This window comes from Bemisia tabaci, chromosome 6 (genome assembly GCF_918797505.1).
Source record: "Bemisia tabaci chromosome 6, PGI_BMITA_v3".
In the NCBI taxonomy this organism is placed as follows: Eukaryota; Metazoa; Arthropoda; class Insecta; order Hemiptera; family Aleyrodidae; genus Bemisia; species Bemisia tabaci.
Window position 1 is genome coordinate 18,474,743 of NC_092798.1, and position 19,422 is coordinate 18,494,164.

Sequence of the window (19,422 nt, forward strand, 5' to 3'; positions counted from 1 at the left end):
AAGATACTTAGTCCTTTTACGGGACGCGAAATAAGTTTAATTGATCATGTTTTATGTATTGTCTATATTGTAGTTGTTTTCTTTTCTTTTTTCAGTAAAAGCAAGTCATTTTTTGTTCGAAATGAATTGCATCAGCATAAAAGTCAAGCTACAACTTTGAATTTCCCTACACGAACAAATAGGAAAAAATTAAACATAACTATAACATAATATTCCATTACCTTATTTTATTCTTTTTGGTGCATTTATATTGATTTAGATTTAATTGAAAACCAGCCTGTTCATAAAACCTAAAAATAAGTGATTTTTATCATGTATACCAAAGATTTTACCATCATAAACTCAATATGTGGAAGGATTATTCCTAGTTTCGACTTCAAACTTTGAGACGGACTATACCAGGTTCGTATTAATTTACAGTGCCTTTTTTAGTTCAAAGGCTCCCCAACAAACGTTACTAATCTATTCAAATTCGACTTTTCAATGAATTAAAGAGGTTGTCTACATGCCGAATGAAAGAAGGCATTCTTCGGAATCAGGCAAAAAATATTGGAAATCCATCTCCATAAATCCTGAGAAGAAGGCACATGAAGTGCTTCGATTTTCTCATTTCGGAGACTGGCGAAAAAACAACAGAGTCCCCATTAGTATGGCTTCATTACGTTACAGAAAGGATTATAAATTCGGCCGTAGATGTATGAGAACCTTGAAATCGAAGCACCTGTGAATGATAGCAAATATAAAGGTTTAATGGGTTGTAATAGAATATGAAGACCTACAGGAAGGTATTCAGGCCATGGACGATGACTTTTTGGAGAGAGCCTTTGAGCTGAATCGGTGCCCACTCCGTAAGAGAATTCTACGGTTCTCACACAGGGTATAGTAACATGAAAGAGAATATAGCAATGTCATCTGTGTTTGATCTTTCTTTTTAATGCAGAGAGTATGAAAATTATTTTTTGTCGAATGAGATACTTGCCTAAAAACCGTACCTTTGATATTAATTGTACGGTCTCCAAAACAATAGATCTTTATACCATTTCTTACCCTATGTATGAACAAAATATTAATGAGCTCTTGTTCCCTCTATCTGTCGTTTTTGCCTGAACAATTCTCAACGGACCTTATCACTTTTTTATCTCAAAGTTTTGAGGCACGAAACAGTTATTACCAGCAAGTTTCCTAAGAGGGACTGAGTTTCAAAAGAGAGACCAAAAATTTGCATGGATATTCATGAGACTGCGTGCATAGCGAAAATTATACGGAAACTACGTTGAAGATATTTTGTTTTTGCGTTGAATGTGTGATAAAGACGCCCAAAAAGCGAAACAAGTTAGTTGCTGTAGCTAATCCAGTCCCAATAGCTCTACAAATTCCCGTGTTTGGGAGAAATTCCGTGCAGTTTTAAAATCTGATCTTAGTTTTACATAAGTTTTGTACATAAGACGTAGGTGCATAAGTATACGTATAAGAATAACTTCGCCAATAAAGCCTTAAAAGTGCCTGTTGTAAATATGTAATGTCAATTTTTTGATGAATAAAACTTAAATGAATCGTGATGAGTCTTTTTTTTTTTTTTTTTTTTTTTTTTTTTTTCTAAGCAAATTATCCTTATTTGTCTGGACACTTTTCCTAGCTGAAATTGAGTCGTAGATATTTTTATTTTAAGGAGGCCTTTTTGTTTGCATTGTAAAATGCATAGTTAAAATGAAATGTTAAGGATCACGAATCAATCATGAATTCAGTTATTTTTATAATGTTGTTCTGGTCCTCTACTTTGTTAGATCTTCCTATGACCATCTTTAAAAGCCGTGGAAAATTTTCAGACGCCCTCGTAGCAATAACCTTAAAAAGACAATTTTCCAAGACTATTAAAAAAACTGATCGAAACCTTGCCTCTTCCGTGAAAAATCATCTCCGTCGCAAAAAGCTACAAGAAAACAGCTATCTCGACACTCATACTGATCTGGAATTATCTACATTGAATATCTGAGTGACGAATTTCACACTCTGTGTGGCATCACACATCACTCAGTTTTAAGTGGATCAGTGCTAGCAGTGAAAATAACCCAGACATTCATGATGTCATATTTTCTAGTATGTTCATTATCGCTCATGTTTGTAGTTCTGCTTTTACAGACTCATTAAGTACACTGAAAGATGCTGCTGTTCCTTATGAATGCATCAATCAGGAGATACGTGGATTTTGGTTGCATGCCATAAATTATGTGCCCTGCGCCCCTGATCATGACCTGCGTGAAATGTCTTGCCGTCTTGTAGTACCCAACCACTCGATCTTTTATTCGAAACTGGCACCTTTTAGCGTTGTAATACTCAGCAGCACCAGGCCAGCGCAGCGAACTGAAGAATGGACCACTAGACAAGGTACGAATTTAAGCATTCTGATACATGTTTCTTGACCAGGATTTCACGTAGAACACGATTCGCGCAACGAAAATTACTGAAACCAACTCCTATTGAAGATATTAACATTTTTATTTTACATTGGTTACGAAGAATTTGAACTACCCGCTCACAAGATACTGAAAGCTCTACTTGAGTCAAATCGCGCACCAAAACGGTTTCAGCGAGCCTCTCAATCGAGCAATGTTCATTTCTCACCATATGTTGTTCAAACTATAAGTAATTTGCTATAGCTGAGCCAAAGTGTCAAGATTGAGGTTGCCAGATTTTTATATCGTAGATACTGTCACGATAAACGTTTAGCGCGGATGTGTATCACGTAGAGCATTGAGTTTTCATGAGCGGGTGGTTTGAATTCACGCATCAAGAATCATTAAATATCTTCGTAAGGAGCTGATATCGGTAATTTTCGTTGTGTGGCACGTGTTCTACGTGAAATTTTGATTAAGAAACATGTATTAGAATGCTGAAATTCGTACCTTGTCTAGTGGTCCATTCTTCAAAGACGTGGTGCGGAAAGTTCATATCCTGTTGGTCAGTTAGGTACAGAATCCCTGTAACAGCAAAAATCATTCATTTGGCCGACAGTCAATATTTAAGCTTGCATACTTGGTAGAAATGCCTTGCATCCATTTCATTCGTTTCGACCCCCGACTGATACAGTGTATCAACTCTTCCAAGTGCTCGTGGGGAATCGTGTAGCGGACTTGCTCTAAATTTTGTCGATCTTGTCGGATAGCAACGAATGCCTCGATCATTCAAGATGATACATTTTTGCCAGCCCCTTTTCTCTATATTATATTATACTAAATAATATAAAATCATCTCGAAACGCTTCACAATTTAACAGGGGGCGGTTCCGCTACCCTCCCTTTACATCACCCCTCATTACTCATTGGGGGAACCAAGGGTAGCCTATTAAATTCTTTTGGTCTTTCTCCACCCGCACTTGCCCTTCCAACTTATTTCCGCTTTTTGCCGACCATTTACAGTTTCCCGACCAGTTCATGCCAGTATTTCTTCTGCGACATTGCGACACCTTCTTTTAAGCGATTCAATGCGTAAGCATAATCGCTTCTTCCGATCAATTCAATACTCTACTAGTTTGATCGAAGCAAAAATATCGCGATCCATCGCATGCCTCAAATGGCCCGTTTCTGTTGAAATACTTCTGGACGAAAAAACAGTTCAAATGAGCAATTTTCCAAAATCCGAGCTCATTTCAAGCGCATCTCATTTAACTTTTGGGTAGTTATTGATGAAGAAACAGTTTTATATAGATCATTTTTGATAGTGGTTCGATGTATAGTTTGGTTCAAAACAATAGATCATAACCTCAAACAAAACTTTTAGGATTTTCAGTCCGCGGAAAAGCTAAAAATGAGAAAATTCCTTTAACTATTTCATCTTGCGATGCCATTTAGTACTCATAAGAATCAAAAACCTATCAGAGAAACCCCGTTTCTTCAGATTACTCGATTGACTTTTGAGGCTATGTTTACATGTTGAACCAATCGATAACGATACGATCTCACCTATTCGATGCATCGAAAACAGAATACATAGAGTCGTAATGTAAGTGGGAGAGCTGGCGCCATGTTCTGCTCGACGAGTTCCGAGCCCGGTGTGCGCCGAGTTCGGGTCCCTTTTTCGATACATGTTCGATCCAAAATGGCGGTGTGGAATACGTGGTGATTCCTATCTTCTGTGTTTACATCGGATGGCCGGGTACCCGTGTATCGCAAACAATCGATTATGTATCGAAAAAGTGACCCGGCGTCACACAGGAGTCTCGGAATTCGGGACCTGGAAAATGCTTAAAAGTGGCGCCAGCTCACCCGCTTACATATACGACTCTATGTACTCTATGATCGAAAACGATCTATACGCGTTCAAAGTTTTATACGTCGATTAATCGATTACTCGATTGTGAGGTTATGAAAAATCTAAAAAGAACTCAGCTGATTAAAGACGTATTAATTGATGCTCTCACGGCATTCTCATATTTCAACTCGCCTTCGGTCGATTAAATTTAATAGATAAACTATTCGAGGGAACATTGAATCGCTTCCTTATCCAGCACCCGAGGGCCGGAGATTACAGCTTGTTATGTTTTGTGTGGTTTAGCTACATGTTCCTCTTTTATATCTACTTTCTTTTACTTGCGCACCTGATTCCGGTGATTTTTTCAGAGAGTTGTGAAGTCATCTTTATGAAATTGTTTTCTCTCTCATGGTGAAGTACAATTATTATTGACGCCCCTGGTAAAAATTGGCGATAAGAGCTGAGTTTCAAAATACCATAGGAATTCTTATAGCCGGCTAAAGAAGGCTACAGAAAATCATATAGCTGGCTGTAGAATGCGGAGAAAATCATACGGCGAGGCTATACGAAGCGATAAAAAATTATACAGGCGGGCTATAGTTCCTGTCGCCGGGCTTTAACACTTTATCGCCTGGCTGTTGCTTTTTTGCCATCGATTATAAAAGGCTATAAGAAATTGTGTAGAAATTCGTGTGCTTTGGTCATTAAGTTTGATACGGAACCACCTTAATATTTACAAAACACACATTATATTTTCCTTTAAAACATATTTTTTTTCATCAATTAAAATGAGAATAATCCATACAGGATGTGCAAACATTTCAAAATCATGAGTTGAATAACGCTGACTCCGCCAGATTAAATATTAGAGCCTAACACAAAGCGGAGCGGCGACGCACTGGCGCCTACAAACCTAACAGGGATACTTCACGCATTGCGCAACGCGTGAAGTATCCCTGTTAGGTTTGTAGGCGCCAATGCGCGTTCCGCGCTGGCTGCCCGCCTGCCGCGCCGCAGCGTGCCACGGCCCACGGCGCTTGAAGCAACTGTTTCACACCAGAGGTATTGCACAGCATCATACGAAACTGAAGGCGCTCTAATATATTAGGAATGGCAGGCATCCATCAAAAGTACGGAGCTTTCCTCGCAAAATAAATCAAGATACTACGGCCCAAAAAGAGAGCAGTAGTCCAAAAACTCACTAAGTTCTAGCATCCGTAATTAGTAACGTTTAGCGTACACTTTATCGTCTGGCTGTTGCTTAATCGCCATCGGCTATAAAAGGCTATAAGAAATTGTGTAGCCGGCTATAGAAGCTATTGGAAATCTTACAGCCAGCTGTAGGTCTATGGTATTTTGGAACACATATTCTACTGCCCATCTTTACCAGGTGCCTTCGATAATCATCACCTCATTGTTTGTGAATCACTCGTAATAAAAAAAAAGTTCTTTCTTATACCAGCACTGTCATCGCCCTTCAGTTTTAATATATCACGATGCGAAAATTCAACTACATTCCCGCCACAAAGATGTTTCAAAGTGGATCTTCAGCTTTCGCGCAACGCATTCCGGGTATGATCGATATATTCCAAATTTTAACGTGTGGGTGGATTATTTTCGGAAAATAAACATTTTAGTCAATAGATAATAATTCACCAAGGAATGTTCGTGCCGAAAATCATCTTCCGAGGTCCTAAAAAGAGTAAAAAATACTATTTCCAAGTAACCACCGAATTGGATACATCGAAATCGGTTGCAAAATGAAGACAGCACTTTTGACTTTATCTAAAGATTTTGGACAAAGATTTTCGACACGGCAATATTCCCTGATGATTGATCTACCGACTGAAGTTTCGATTTTCCCAAAATAACCCACCAATATAGTTTTTGAAATATATCGATTGTACCCAGAATGTGGTGCACAAAAGCCAAAAAGCCACCTTATGAAATAAATAACCCGTGTGAGCAATGGGACTGGAATCATGAAATCACCTAACTCACTATTGCAGGCCGCAGCTGGCAGTTCCGATGAGCTTGCTATGAAACATGGTACGCCCGGTAGATGAGCTATTAAGAAGGCTGAATAGATAAATCCAGTTTGCTAAGTTCAATACTTTTAAGTGGGATGTCTCAGATCGTACCTGAACTCAGAGAGTCGTTAGTGAGGAGACTTTCCATAGTGGATCTAGCCGATCGTGCAAGCTCAGGTCTCATGTGAGCTGCGATCGTCTTCCCGTCGTTGTAAGCACGGTGTCCCGCGTGCAGAGCCCTGCGGGTTTCAGGTAGGTTAAAAAAGTGTTCCTCTGTGCTATTCGGACTTCGACTGAATTCATCTCGCATAAATTCAGATCCGTGCTTGAACCCAGTGACGCTGATCAAGTCGGACCTTTCGGCTTCCTGTTCACTCTTGATAGCAGCGGAGTCATTGGCTCTGAAGAAAGCCGCTATTCTATCCTCTCGATCTGAAAATCTAGGAGAGATCTTGAAAATTAATGATTAGGTATAGATGACTCGAAATTCGAATCTCAAAACCGGTGTTCGAAACTCACCTTTGAGTTTTAGGAGCCATGTGGCGCATCAATAAGTTCGATTTTTGGGCGCCATTGAAGATTTTTTAGGGGCCAAATTGACTTTTTGCCTCTATGTTACGGCGCATTTAGTGAAAAGTTAGACGCAAGATGTCTCCGTAACAGAACTAGTAAGTAGCTGTAACTTGGGGAAGACAAAAGCACTAAGGATGAAATCGTGAAGAATAGAAAAAGCTTTCACTTGTAGTGCTGAAAATTTCGAATAATCACCTAATATGAGAATTCGTATTTTTAGGGGGTAATTTTTGGGGGCCACGCTGGCGCAGAACAATCATTTTTTAGGCGCCATGGCCGATTTTTAAGGCGCATTGGCGCGTTGGCGCCTGTGAGTTTCGAACACTGCTCAAAACTAATGATTGTTGAAATTTTATGTTCGTCGACCCCTCCTGTTAGCACCTCCAATCGCTTCCCGCCTCTTTTTCAAAATGAGGAAGCTTCCAGACCTCTCCGCGCGCAGCGTCACGATCGAACACCGGATCGGGAGAGGAGGACCGGCCATTTTGATGATTCATTCCATTTTTTTCTGAGGTATTGCGGGCAGAGGTCGGGAAGCTGCTCCCTTTTTCAACTTTTCCTCGTGTTTCGAATTTCGCCTGTTTTTGCTGGATCTTGTATTGCGATATCTTGCTTCATGTGATTTGTTTCCAAAACCGAAGTAATAAACCTTCAACTCATATCGGATTCAGGTTTTTCGTCTTTTGTCGCTCTCCCATGCACCGTTCTAACTCACCACCGAAATCCAGCCTACCTAACAACCCCTTAAGAAAAGGCAAAGGAAAATGGAATTTTTGATTGGTCAATGGTCGATGCTCTGAGTCGTGAACTTTTCACGTGATTTTTTCTCATAAAATGCATCCTCCTGCCTCTCAAGTTTGACCGCCATCTTGGATTTAGGGCACCAACTTTGACCAGAGGCTCTTAAGACTTCAAATATGAAATCTGCGACCAAAATTGCTTGGAGAAAGACACCTCACATGACACGATATGCACATGTGAAAATACCGATATCCTAGAGGTCTCATATTATGGCCGTCATTTTGAATTTTAGACATTTTGGGGGTGTTGCAGAGTCGAATAGTGGTAACATTTTAGAATACTGTTCAGGAGAACCAACTGATGACGTTTACACAAGTTTTGATCACATTTTACATTTTTAACGTCGTTCTAACGCGATTCAACGCGAAAATTCGCCAGAACGTTGCAGATGCAAGGCCCCCTGCCCCCTCCCGGCCCCTCATGGGCTTAGAATGTTGGGCTATCTTGCAAATTGAACTCTCCATAAAGGTAAAGATGATATCCTGAAAGTCTCATCCTTTCTTCCAGAAATGCATGATTCTGGGAACTTTTTGCCCTCACCTGCCTTACTATAAGGCCTTGTCTCCACGACCCGTTTCGCGAGATTTGTCCCAGGGAAAAATCCCACTTACTTGAGTTAATCAATATTTTTCCCAGTACCAAGTATGGTACTTGTACCCCTAGGATCCACTGAGAGAAGAAGAAGAAGTGAAAACGAATTGTGCGATATTTTATTCATTACTACATTGTTAATGTTTGTTTAGTTAAAAAATGTGTCTAATTGTCAATTGAGTGCAATTATTACTTTAATCCCGGTTAAATACTCGACTTTAACTAATTTATCTTCCCGCGCAAACTAGTCGCAGGACTGTATGAGCCCCGTCCCGTGGAGACGGTAACTGAGAAAAATTCAGAAGTTTCATTCCTGCGATTCGAACTTGGCACAAATCCCATGAAAACGTCCCGTGGAGACAAGGCCTAAGAAAGACTGTTGCTCCTTTAAAATCGTCTATAAGGAAGTGTTGGATCCCCGAGAGCAAAAGCTTCCACCTGTCACCAAGCGAAGGGCCGGATTTACCAACTTGCTGCCCATGGGCCGCCTGTATTTTGCCGCCCCCTTCTCATTCGTTTTGAAACATCAATAAAAACCATCAAGTGAACGTGCCAGCGGGGGTGGGGTGCATAAGACGCGTTTACTCGTGTTGGAGACATTTTTTGGGAAAGCCCTGTCAACACTACTCACCGAACTTTGCGCGAACGTTAAGTTTCGTAAACCTATCTCTGCGTGGACAAGGCCTTCCATTCTTAAGAAATGAACGAAAAAATTATGAAAGAACAAACATAAATGTGGTTTAATGATTTTAACTTCCGCCGCCGCGCCGCGCAGACCGCACCGTGTTTGGAGCAATGCATGAAGTATTCCGGCAGTTTTGTAGGCGCTATGAGTTTCACGCCGACGACCGCTGCTGATTGCACGGGGGGGCGACGTTTTCGGCGAGTGCTACTGAAAAGAGGGCGTTTTGGGCGAGGAAATGGGTGTCTTTTGGGCGGGGATGAAAACGGAATTTTTGGGCGATTAATTAATTAATGTAAAACAAAAAGCAACACTGTAATGTGAACTCACCAGTCGCCGGTTGAAACGGAGATTTTGAAGACATTTTGGCGAGTACGATGAATTTTTGGGTTTGGTTGACAGGAAGTTCTCAAACACGGTTTCTGACTCAAGAAACCGAATTTGGGAGCTTCCCTCCCCCCCAAACCCTGATTAATAACATGAATTGCTTCCAAAATGTAGCCGAGGAATTTGTCATTCATTTCAAATCTAAGTACTGTATCAATAAATATTGGAAAAACTCCTATCTGACCCCCAGTTGTTGTAAAGCTTCTTGTAAATTTTTCGGAGAAGGGGCGGGCTGCTCCTTTTTACGCGCACGGTAAACAACTTTCCTCATTAGAGGCACCTGAGAATTTTCCACTTCACTTGCACTTTCACCTTCGTTTTCTATCAACTCACGCCGAATCATTGAGGTTGGCTTTTCTTTAATGCTTTCCACGACTTTTCTTTTTAATGACACTTTCATTTTTTGGACTGCTAATTCTTCTTCAGAGTACGCTGCGTGATTATGGGGAGCTTCACTAACCTCAATGACCCGTTTTAAAGTATTATCGAGAACAACACTTGCACTACACTTTTTATTGCAACATCTGAAACGGGTATTTCCGTGTTGTAACACATTAGAGTCCGTTCATTTAAATGAATTTATAACTACGCACGTTTTCCCTCGAAAAGTTTTAAATACCGAGCTTACAACCACATCCATGCTGCCCATGCAAACAACACTGACCAAAATGTTAGTGAAGCCTCGCCGCACCCGGGCTATCCAGCTTTATCAGTGCATCTTCCCAATCGGCGGGAGTTCAATGCCTATTTTCTCGAGACATCTACAATCTTAATTTCGGTGTGAATAGTAAGGTGACAAGATAGTTGAAAACAACACTGCCCGAGAATGACAGCGTTGCCACATTTTCTGACTTCGCCCAGCATGTCCAAAATACCGCCGTTTTTTTTCCAGCCCCTTTCCTCGCCTAAAAGGGACCCAAATGGACGAGTTTTATTGCCTCTCGCCCAATACATACTTCCCCGATTGCACTGTGCTTGACGCAATGCATGAAGTATTCACGCAGTCTTGTAGGCGCTATCCATTTCACGCTGACCGCACCGTATTTGACGCAATGCGTGAAGTATTCTTGCAGTCCTGTAGGCGCTAATATGTGTTACATGCCAACCACCGCGCCGAGAGTTTCCCCTTTTCCATCTCAAGTCCTAGTCATCATTTCTCTCTCAGTCGCGCCGTTCCTGGCCATCGGTGATATTTCGAGCAAAATTTTATGTTAAGTTAATTTACAACACATGGAAAAAAAATGGAAACACTGATTTGCATGACCTTTCTTATACATCAATACATCATAGCAACCTCTGTCGGAGACGAATGAATGTCCATCGACAAGTTGCAACTTAAGCTTACAAGCTATGACTATAAGCTATAAGCCCCAAGTCTTGTACAACCGAGAAAGTGTTGGCGATGAAATAATCGCGGATATTATTCTTTTAATTCACGCTTTTACTGGGTGTGATACTACCTCGGGAATTATCAATCAAGGAAAAGTCAAATTATTGAATATTTTTTTTAAAAAAATCATTAATTAATCAAATATGCAGAGGAATTTAAAGACTCGAAATCAACACGTGAAATCATTTCTGCTGCAGGCTAGAAGCTGTTTCTTGCACTTTACGGCCAGAAAGACATTGAGGAAGTTTCTCTTAATATGTACAGATACGACTGCTTTATAAAATCTTCATTTCAAAATAAACAGAACCTTGGGTCTTTGCCACCAACTGAGGACGCTGCAGCAGAGCATGCATTCCGAATTTATTTGCAGGTCCAGGAGTGGCACGGCGAGAAAAAGGATCCTTGCAATTGGGGCTGGAAAGCCACCAAAAATGGGCTAACGCCTTTAACAACTTTGGATTCACCAGCTCCCGAAAATATTTTAAAGCTAATTGCCTGCAAGTGCAAGAAAGGTTGCAGCAAGACTTGTGGGTGCCGTAAAAATGGCTTACGATGCACCATTCTCTGTCAGATGTGCAATCAATCCTGCGATAATTTTCAAATGGAAGATACCCTACACGGAGAGGAAGAGGAAGGAGACATCGATGAACTGAAAATTATGACATTCTTAGATGATAATTGAATCGGGACGTGCGAAAACCGCTAATGTCCATTTTTCCAGTCTTAAGTATTTTGGAGTTCATAATATTTTTAAAGAGTCGATACAACCATAAAAGTGATGAAAGGACTCGTTTTGAGATCAAGGAAATCTAGGAAGTCCAGGATGAGTTTTAACGCCATTTTTGTGGTTACAACCAACTCCGAAAAGTAATATGAACTCAAAAAAACTTAAGCTTGGAAAAATGGACATTAGCGGTTTTCGCACGTCCCAATTCAATTAGGATTGTGAACCTGGCTCATCTACGCCATCAACGCCAGTGCCTGATCAAAAATATGAAACAGAAAGTGAATATGACGAAAGTGACCTGGAAATTGAGGAACCAGCAACAAGGGTACTGCGCTCAAGCAAAGCAGTGCAACATGTTGATCCGGAACCATCCGATCAAAAAAGCAAGAATTCAGATGTGCCACAAACTGATCTCACGAAAAATTCAGGACTATCTACAATACGCTGTAGAAAATAATTACGTAGATGAATGATTTGCATTTTATAACTTTGTATGCACAATACAATTTCTTCAAAAAATGCTTGATTTGTGAAAATTAAGAAAACTCTGAAATGTTTTTATTTGAAACTTTAAAAAGCTATGCAAATGTAATAATACAGTCCGTCTACTTCAAAGTAGGCTTTTTTCCGTCCGTTTCCCCTATTCCCGTACAATAAGAAGCAATTATTCATGAGAACTTATAGAAATTACCGGATGAATTATTAATGTTACTCGAAATATCACCGATGAAATCATTGCATTCACGTTTTATACACTAAAATGAATTGCGCCAATAGCGGTAATTGCCAGAGTGGGGAGGGGGGGGGGGTAATTTGAGACATTTAATATTAGGGGGTCTTCGGGGGGGGGGGGGGGGTCACCTTCCAATGAAATTTTACAATCTGACTCGTAAATAAGCCCCCTAGAAAAGTCCACAGAAGAGTAATTTCGCAGATACTGGCGAACCCTGTCCATGCTCGGTTTTCAGTGCAACTTCAAAAGCTTGTCTGTGCCGTCCAGGATTAAGAAAAATTAAAAAAAGCAACTCCTAGTATCACATTTGTTGCTCTATAAGTTTGATAGTTAAGATTTTTCACGTAGAGTCGCCCCGAGAAAAGTTATTCACGAGAAAAGCGCAAGTTTCGCGAAATTCGAATTTTGGCGGTTTTTTCAGCGCGCTCTGGCGGCTTAAATTTCAGTCATATCAAAAAATTGATAAGAACATCTTTTCTTTAGAATTGAATGTAGTTTATTTTTGAAAATAACTACTTTGGTCAAAAAATCAAAATTAAGCGAGATATTTTCAAAAACTGAGATTTTAGGCCATTTTTAGGCCATTTTTTCAAAATGGCGGCTTTAGCGGCGAAAAGATCTTTACACAAATGCGAAATTCGGATTCAGCGTCCAAAAATACATAGGAATCACTCATCAAAAAGTTTTCCGGAAATTTTCCCCAAGAGCCCCTATTTGATGCCCAATTGCCTGGACTAATTGTTAATGGTCAAGTAACCGGAAAAACTGTGGATGTTCCTCATCATCGGCGACACCCTCGCTAGCCGCTGAGCTTCTGCGATTTGCCCATTCTCTATATACGGGGTTAAAAAGAGCTCGGTGTCCTCTGAATGATCGTTAGGAAGAATTGTACAGTGAGAGACGAGACAGAACTCATTAAAAAAATCACGCAGACTGACATTGATACAAATCCAGTTGGTACATTAAATGCAGCTATTGACCACCGGTGGAAAATCTGAAAAGGGAAGTAGGAACGTGTTACAGTGCTGCATTTTTAGATACGGTATACAATTGTTCTTCATAGAGATGAGAGGAGAAATAGTGACAGTTTTTTCAACAATTTTTCAGCTAAGATGACATCTCCTCTATTGAGGTGTATGAAGCTTCCCTGCAGATCTACGTACTTTTTGCACTCTATTCCCTGAAAATCGGTTAAGATAATGTAATCAGTGCACGCCTATAAAACTATGTGTCATTTTAAGTTGGTAGTTTGGTACGGGTTTTTTTTTTTTTTTTTTTTTTTGTCTGAGGGGGACTTGTCCTACTGGACCTACTGGGACTGGTTATAATTACATTACTGATCGCATATTCTGCTTTAATTTTAGCGAGGATAATTTTAGAATTATTAGAACGTAAACTGGGAGTAAGTTTTGAAAAATGGATGGTCTGGAAGTAAATGCAGTAAAAATGTATCAAATGACGGATAAAAAAAAAAAACTTTAATTTCACAAAATTGTAACACAAGGAGAAAAATAATTTTTGGGGTAGGCAGAAATAAATGACTCCTGTGACTCGATTTCCCCCCCCCCCCCAAATTGCAAAAAGAGACGCATTCTGTGATATATTTGTAGAGCTATTCATGAATGAGGGGTCATCAAGTAATAAAATTCAAGAAAATAATTCAAGTCAAGAAAAATAATTTTTGGGGTAGGCATAAATAAATGACTCCTGTGCCTCGATTTTTTTTTCCAAATTGCAAAAAGAAATGCATTTTGTTACATTCTTGTAGAGCTATTCATGAATGAGGGGTCATCAAGTTAAAATCGTGCGAAATTACGGAGGATTGCGACATAGCTCCCGGGCCTCCCAGGCCCAAATTGTGAGGACCAGGCTCATAAAACATACTAAAAATCATTAATTAAAATAAAGCTGCATTAGATTGAAAAATCCTTCTGCTATAAGCACATACCTGTTTTATATTGACTTCATCAATAATCTGTAATAATTTTTCTCGCTCCACTTTAACTGCTAAGGGGAGGCAAAGTCCTGAACGTTGGGACACCGGCGAAGTAGAAAATTTCATTGTATGTTAGGTGTGTCACACTGTAGACGATCAATCGACTGAAGCATGAACCACGAAAATTATTTTCATTAATATCAATTCAGCGGGACTGTTGAGAATTTAAAGACCAAACGTCACGTATCGGAAGATGCGCACGAACCAGCTTTTAATAAGTGATATAAGAAGTGTGGCATCATGCATGTCTATACGATTAGGGAAGCAGTTGAAATTACCTACTGAGGCATCTCAACTCTGCGTGCATATTTCTACAAATTTACTGTACTCAAGATAAGTGAGTAAATGAGGTGAGTACCTACCCTGGAGTGGAGTGTCAAAATACACTGATTTTGGTTTTGATACATTTGTTTCTCAGTGAAGTTAATTTACAAGTGTTTTTCTTATCTTCCTGTTTAACGCGGCCCATGCCATGCCATACTATAATTTCAGTTTTGTCGACGCCTCTTGAGTAGGTCAGTTGTCGAATCACTATCGATTTAACTTAGGATTAAGTAGAAACTTAGGATTATTACTCATTTGAAGTTCGCCTTCAATTTGGCAATATAGGCAACATACCTTCCGCGGAGCGCGAATTTTATGCTGAGCGTTAATCTCGCCCCATGAACTTTCAATAGACCATGCGTAAACTTATTGACAGCAACTATATGTTATCTACTTTAGGTTCACCTTCAATTTTTCCGCTTTGACAACAAACATATCTACTATGGTGCGCGAATAGGTTTCTCTTCGAAAAACCCACATTTTAATCTCTTACAAGAGATTTAAATGTGATTTAATCTCTCTCTTACTCTACTCTCCGGACAAGGTCTTCCATTTGTAAGGAATAAACGGAAAAATTATGAAAGAACGAACAAAAATTTAGTTTAATAATTTTAACTTCCGCCGCCGCGCCGCGCTGATCGCACTGTGTTAGGCGCAATGCGTGAAGTATTCCTGCAGTCTTGTAGGCGCTGTGCGTTTCACGCCAACCGCTCCTGACCGCGTGACTGCACTGTGTTTGGCGCAATGGGTGAAGTATTCATACAGTCTTGTAGGCGCTAATATGTGTTACATGCTGACCGTCGTGCCGAGGACTTGTCCTTTTCATCTCAAGTCCTCGTCATCATTCCTCTCTGCGCTGAGCTCCAGGCAAAATTGCGGGTTTGGTTTTTCTCATAACTCAACTAATTAAAGATGCTGTCTCTTGTATCACCGAAAAACGACAAAATTAGAAATTACTTTACTCTCAGGGAAAAGAGATTTTGTTTCCTTTTCTTTATGATAATTTTTTTTCTGAATCCGATTTTTTTTATACCTACATTTAAAAAAATTGCAAAATTTGCCACCCCCTAAATTTGCCGCCATGGGCCGCGGCCCATGTGACCACCCCCTTAATCCGGACCTGACGTCAAGCAGGGTCGGATCCTCCTCCCCCCCCCCCCTTGAGTCACACTTCGTAACTTTGAACCCCCCCCCCCCCCTTCGACGAAGTGTAAATTTATTCATGGATAATCGGATTGATCGTGGAATTGAAATATTACGCCTGGATACAAGAGAGAGAGAGGAGAGAGAGGAAAAAATCAATCAAAAGCTTACTCACCTGCGTTGCTTGTTTATGTTAGAAAACACAAATACATTTCGGGTCTTAGCGCCTTTGCGTTTTGACTGTTTTGACTATTTTTGAACTGCGGATGCGGAGGCGGGACTTTTTACTACGGATTTGTACTAACCGTGCTGATAATATGCACCGCTCTTTTCGTGACGTGGGCGATGTTTTGCAAATGAGTACTACTCACAATACAAAATTACATTGCAAATGCAAAGGAAAAGGATGAGTCCTCAACCTCAACTGTCAGTAAAGTTTACGCTATGGATTTAAATAAATTATCATCATCTCGCGATAGTCAATCAAGTTTTGTGGCCTTGGTGTGAACCCTGAACATCCTCCTCTAGTTTCGTTTATCAGTAGTGTCAAGTTTAATGTTTACTGTCAATTTCAATTTGTGTTTGTTGACTGCTCTGATGTGATGGAATTTAACTTTGCACCATGACATTGGATTTCAGCAACTATTTTTGGGTAAAACGCACCAGATTTTATTCACTTTCCGCTCTCTCCATTCTCAAATAACTCTCAAATTGTCTCAGTGTCGTGGATTCAAAAATTTCTCTCCCAATATTCTTCTGTAATCATGTTCATGACACAGGTATATTGTTTATTGTTCATGACTCGCCTTACATTGATCTAGCCAAACTTCATAGCTGCTTCATTGGAATATAACTAGCTAATATTTTTGAGAATTGTTTTACTAGTTGACCTCTGTAGTTGTAGAGAACTAATGAAAAGCAACCGTTACCCGAAAAAGGTATGTAACAGCATGAAGCTATGAGACAAATCGGCGTGTATGTCAAAGAAGGGGTGGGTCTCTTTCAATATCTTAGTGATAAATCTCTATGTAAGTATTCTCAGAGATTCTTAGTGTCTTGTGTACTACTTCTTGCATTGCGTTTGTGACTAACTTAGTCAACTAATGGTGAGTGAAAGAAGTATTGGACAATGAATGTAATCCAAATTTTAACCTCCAATCATTCCGTTTTTCTTAATTAATGTGTAAGGTTTTGGGCAACTTTTGTGTGCTTTTCTCTTTGAATTCACTGTTTCCTTTTGTTAGATTTACTTATGATTTTGGTGTGCCTCATATTTTATGAAGGAGGAGCTGAAGAGAAGAATTAATTATCAAATTTAGTAAATACATTCTCTGTATTTTAAATCAATATCCTGCAACCCAACTTGTACATAGCATGCATTTTAATCAAATTAAAACGATTTGGAGTAATGACAAATACTTACACCAGTAGATTGAATGTTTGGATCCTTTCGCCCTACAAACTTTCATCTGGTTTTTTATTCAAAAGCTATGTTCTCTTCTTTTGGAAAAGGCTGTGGAATTCTAACCTAAAAATGATTCTTAGGAAACAAATGAAAATTCCAAGCTTCTCACCCTCAATTGAAGGATGCTTTGACCTGTCAAGAGACGCGTTGGTCTGTATGGCCAGACCTTTTTGTTCGATGAATTCAAACCTCCCAAGTCATGATTAATGAGTTAGAACGTTTATGATATGCAAGTGGATCATGTCCAAGTGACTTGTAACTTATCAGCAGACCAATTACTTACCTACTTAAAGAATTTTTTTTGTCAGGGGAGAAGACTAAACTGAGATAGAGTGAAATTACGTGATTGGATGACTATGTCAATGAGACAACTGGCCCGGAGATCGCAAGCTCTCTATGGGCGAAATAACTGACCAGCTGAAAGAACCTCCTCACTGGCTGGCAACCTGTTGATTATTCGGTTTGACAAAGGGTTTTGCAATCTTGTTGCTTGTTGTTCGAAGACACAGCTGTCCATTCGCCAAGTTCCATTTTATCTTGGTCAAGTTTTCTCCACCAGACAAGCACATTTTATCAATAATCGCCCTGATGGAGGCATCTTTTGTCTAATATTTAGCCTCGCATGAAATTTGCATCCCCCACTCAATCTGCATGTTTTGTATTGCTCTGAGGTAGAGCTATGTCCTATGCAATTATGCATTGAGTAGGTACCTATTTTAATACAAATACAATCTTACAAATTAAATCATTGAGCTGTAACTCCAACTAAAGTCATTTTGCCATGATTTTAAATTTTGAAGGAAAGTACTCAATATTTTGTGTATGGCAGCAATTTTTTGGCTCAATGTTACTGGATGAAATGTCCAGCCATTGAAAAATTTTATTTAAAAAAGTAGGTGAGCCTTGATATCTTTAAAACTAAAACTACGTTCCTGTATGAACAGAAATTAAATTGCGAACTGCAACAATAAAAATCAAATAAAAAAAGTAGAAGATAAGTAGGTCTCTTAAGTAAGCAAAGCACCCATGTAGAATTTTGGAGAGTGTTCATTATCATTGTTAGATATCTATTCAAGTCTAATTACAATATTATGCAAATTAAAGTGATGGAGTCTCAAAGAAAAAATTTTCAATCTTTTTGTGTCTGGCTTTGCTGTCGATATTACAAGGCTCCTGTCATCCGACCATTCATCGTTTTAATCATTCACTCTCTTAATAATTTTCCTTTTTTTTCTTTTTTTTTACTTCTTCCAGGGTGATAAGAACAATGGCTTTGATGTGCTGTACCACAACATGAAATATGGTGCACTTGCAACAAAGGAATTGGCAGATTTCTTCCGAGAACGGTAAAATATCATGATACTATCATTTGTTAATGTCATCTCAGTTTTGACAGTGGTGCAGAATATGCTGGAGCACACGAACCTTGGAACCTAAGATGCTATAATAAACCTGCTACCTCGAGAAGAAACTTATTTTGACCAAAAAGTTGTTTTTACATGTTTTTGGATCTAGAAAAAAGTGAGAAAATAAAAGAGACACTTGCTGATTATTTTGACCAAAGTTTAATTACTTCTAATAGTTTTTGCGAAGCGACAAAATTTTGAGGCTGAGACTGCGACTAAATTTTTGCTCTTTTAAGAACGTTCCGCAACCATGGGTTCTGGCTCATACTCCCAGTCAGTCTGTTTTCTGGGCTCTATGTTCCAGGAAGAGTAATCATTCTTTTTTTTTACTCTCAAAAGATTCAGTCATCATGCTTCTCATCTATGCACCAACCAAATTTTTTGAAAATGTACTCACATCATCTGAAATATCTTCTCTAAATCTTGATTTAATTTTTTCCTGTTCAGTTATTTCTAATGCTTTTTTGGTTTTTCACTTTTTTCCAGGTGTAATATTGAAGAAAATAATTCAAAGCTATTAAATAAACTAGCAAAACAAGCGGGAAGTAGCTCGGTAAATGGAACTTTTGCTCCACTATGGCAAGTACTACGAGCAACAGTAGAAAAACTAGCATCATATCATTTTCAGATGGTTCAAAGAGTATCAGAATTAGTGAAAGAAGTTTCAAAATACGGAGATGAACTTCATAAGAAACATAAGCTGGTAAGTTGTCAGTTTCCATTTTTTCTTTTTTATCATTATTATTATTATTTTGAAAGCTTAGACAATCTCTTCACAGAAGATGTCATCAAAACTGCTGTAAAATAAATTAATAATTCATTGAACAAAATTAGTGCACTCGGGTGTAGCACATACAACTCTTCCGTTTCAATTGAACTCTGTTGTCTGCTGTCAACTTTTTGAAATTTCTTTTCAGTTGATTATT

General features: G+C 39.2%; 2 protein-coding genes across 17 annotated transcripts in view; one reads left to right on the top strand and one right to left on the bottom strand.

The window, feature by feature from the left end:
• Positions 1-1,755: 1,755 nt before the first annotated feature.
• Positions 1,756-14,425, bottom strand: LOC109040711 (probable serine carboxypeptidase CPVL). Its single transcript, XM_072301984.1, has 4 exons — positions 14,111-14,425; positions 6,390-6,718; positions 2,919-2,978; positions 1,756-2,368 (listed from the first exon to the last, which is right to left on the bottom strand). Exons 2-4 carry the CDS (start codon positions 6,586-6,588, stop codon positions 2,145-2,147), a joined length of 483 nt encoding a protein of 160 aa, XP_072158085.1. The 5' UTR covers positions 6,589-6,718; positions 14,111-14,425; the 3' UTR covers positions 1,756-2,144.
• A 1,574-nt stretch (positions 14,426-15,999) lies between these two features.
• Positions 16,000-19,422, top strand: part of LOC109042166 (F-BAR domain only protein 2) — a 32,402-nt gene continuing 28,979 nt past the window's right edge. For 10 of the 16 annotated variants that reach the window (XM_019058769.2, XM_019058794.2, XM_019058776.2 and 7 more), the window contains exons 1-3: positions 16,588-16,653; positions 18,345-18,436; positions 18,983-19,199. In XM_019058769.2, coding sequence (XP_018914314.2) covers positions 16,603-16,653; positions 18,345-18,436; positions 18,983-19,199 — 360 coding nt within the window. In that variant the 5' untranslated portion in view covers positions 16,588-16,602. Of the gene's footprint in view, positions 16,405-16,521; positions 16,564-16,587; positions 16,654-18,344; positions 18,437-18,982; positions 19,200-19,422 lie in introns of those variants that run through there. The other 6 variants (XM_019058811.2, XM_019058876.2, XM_019058892.2 and 3 more) reach the window with 3 other exon arrangements.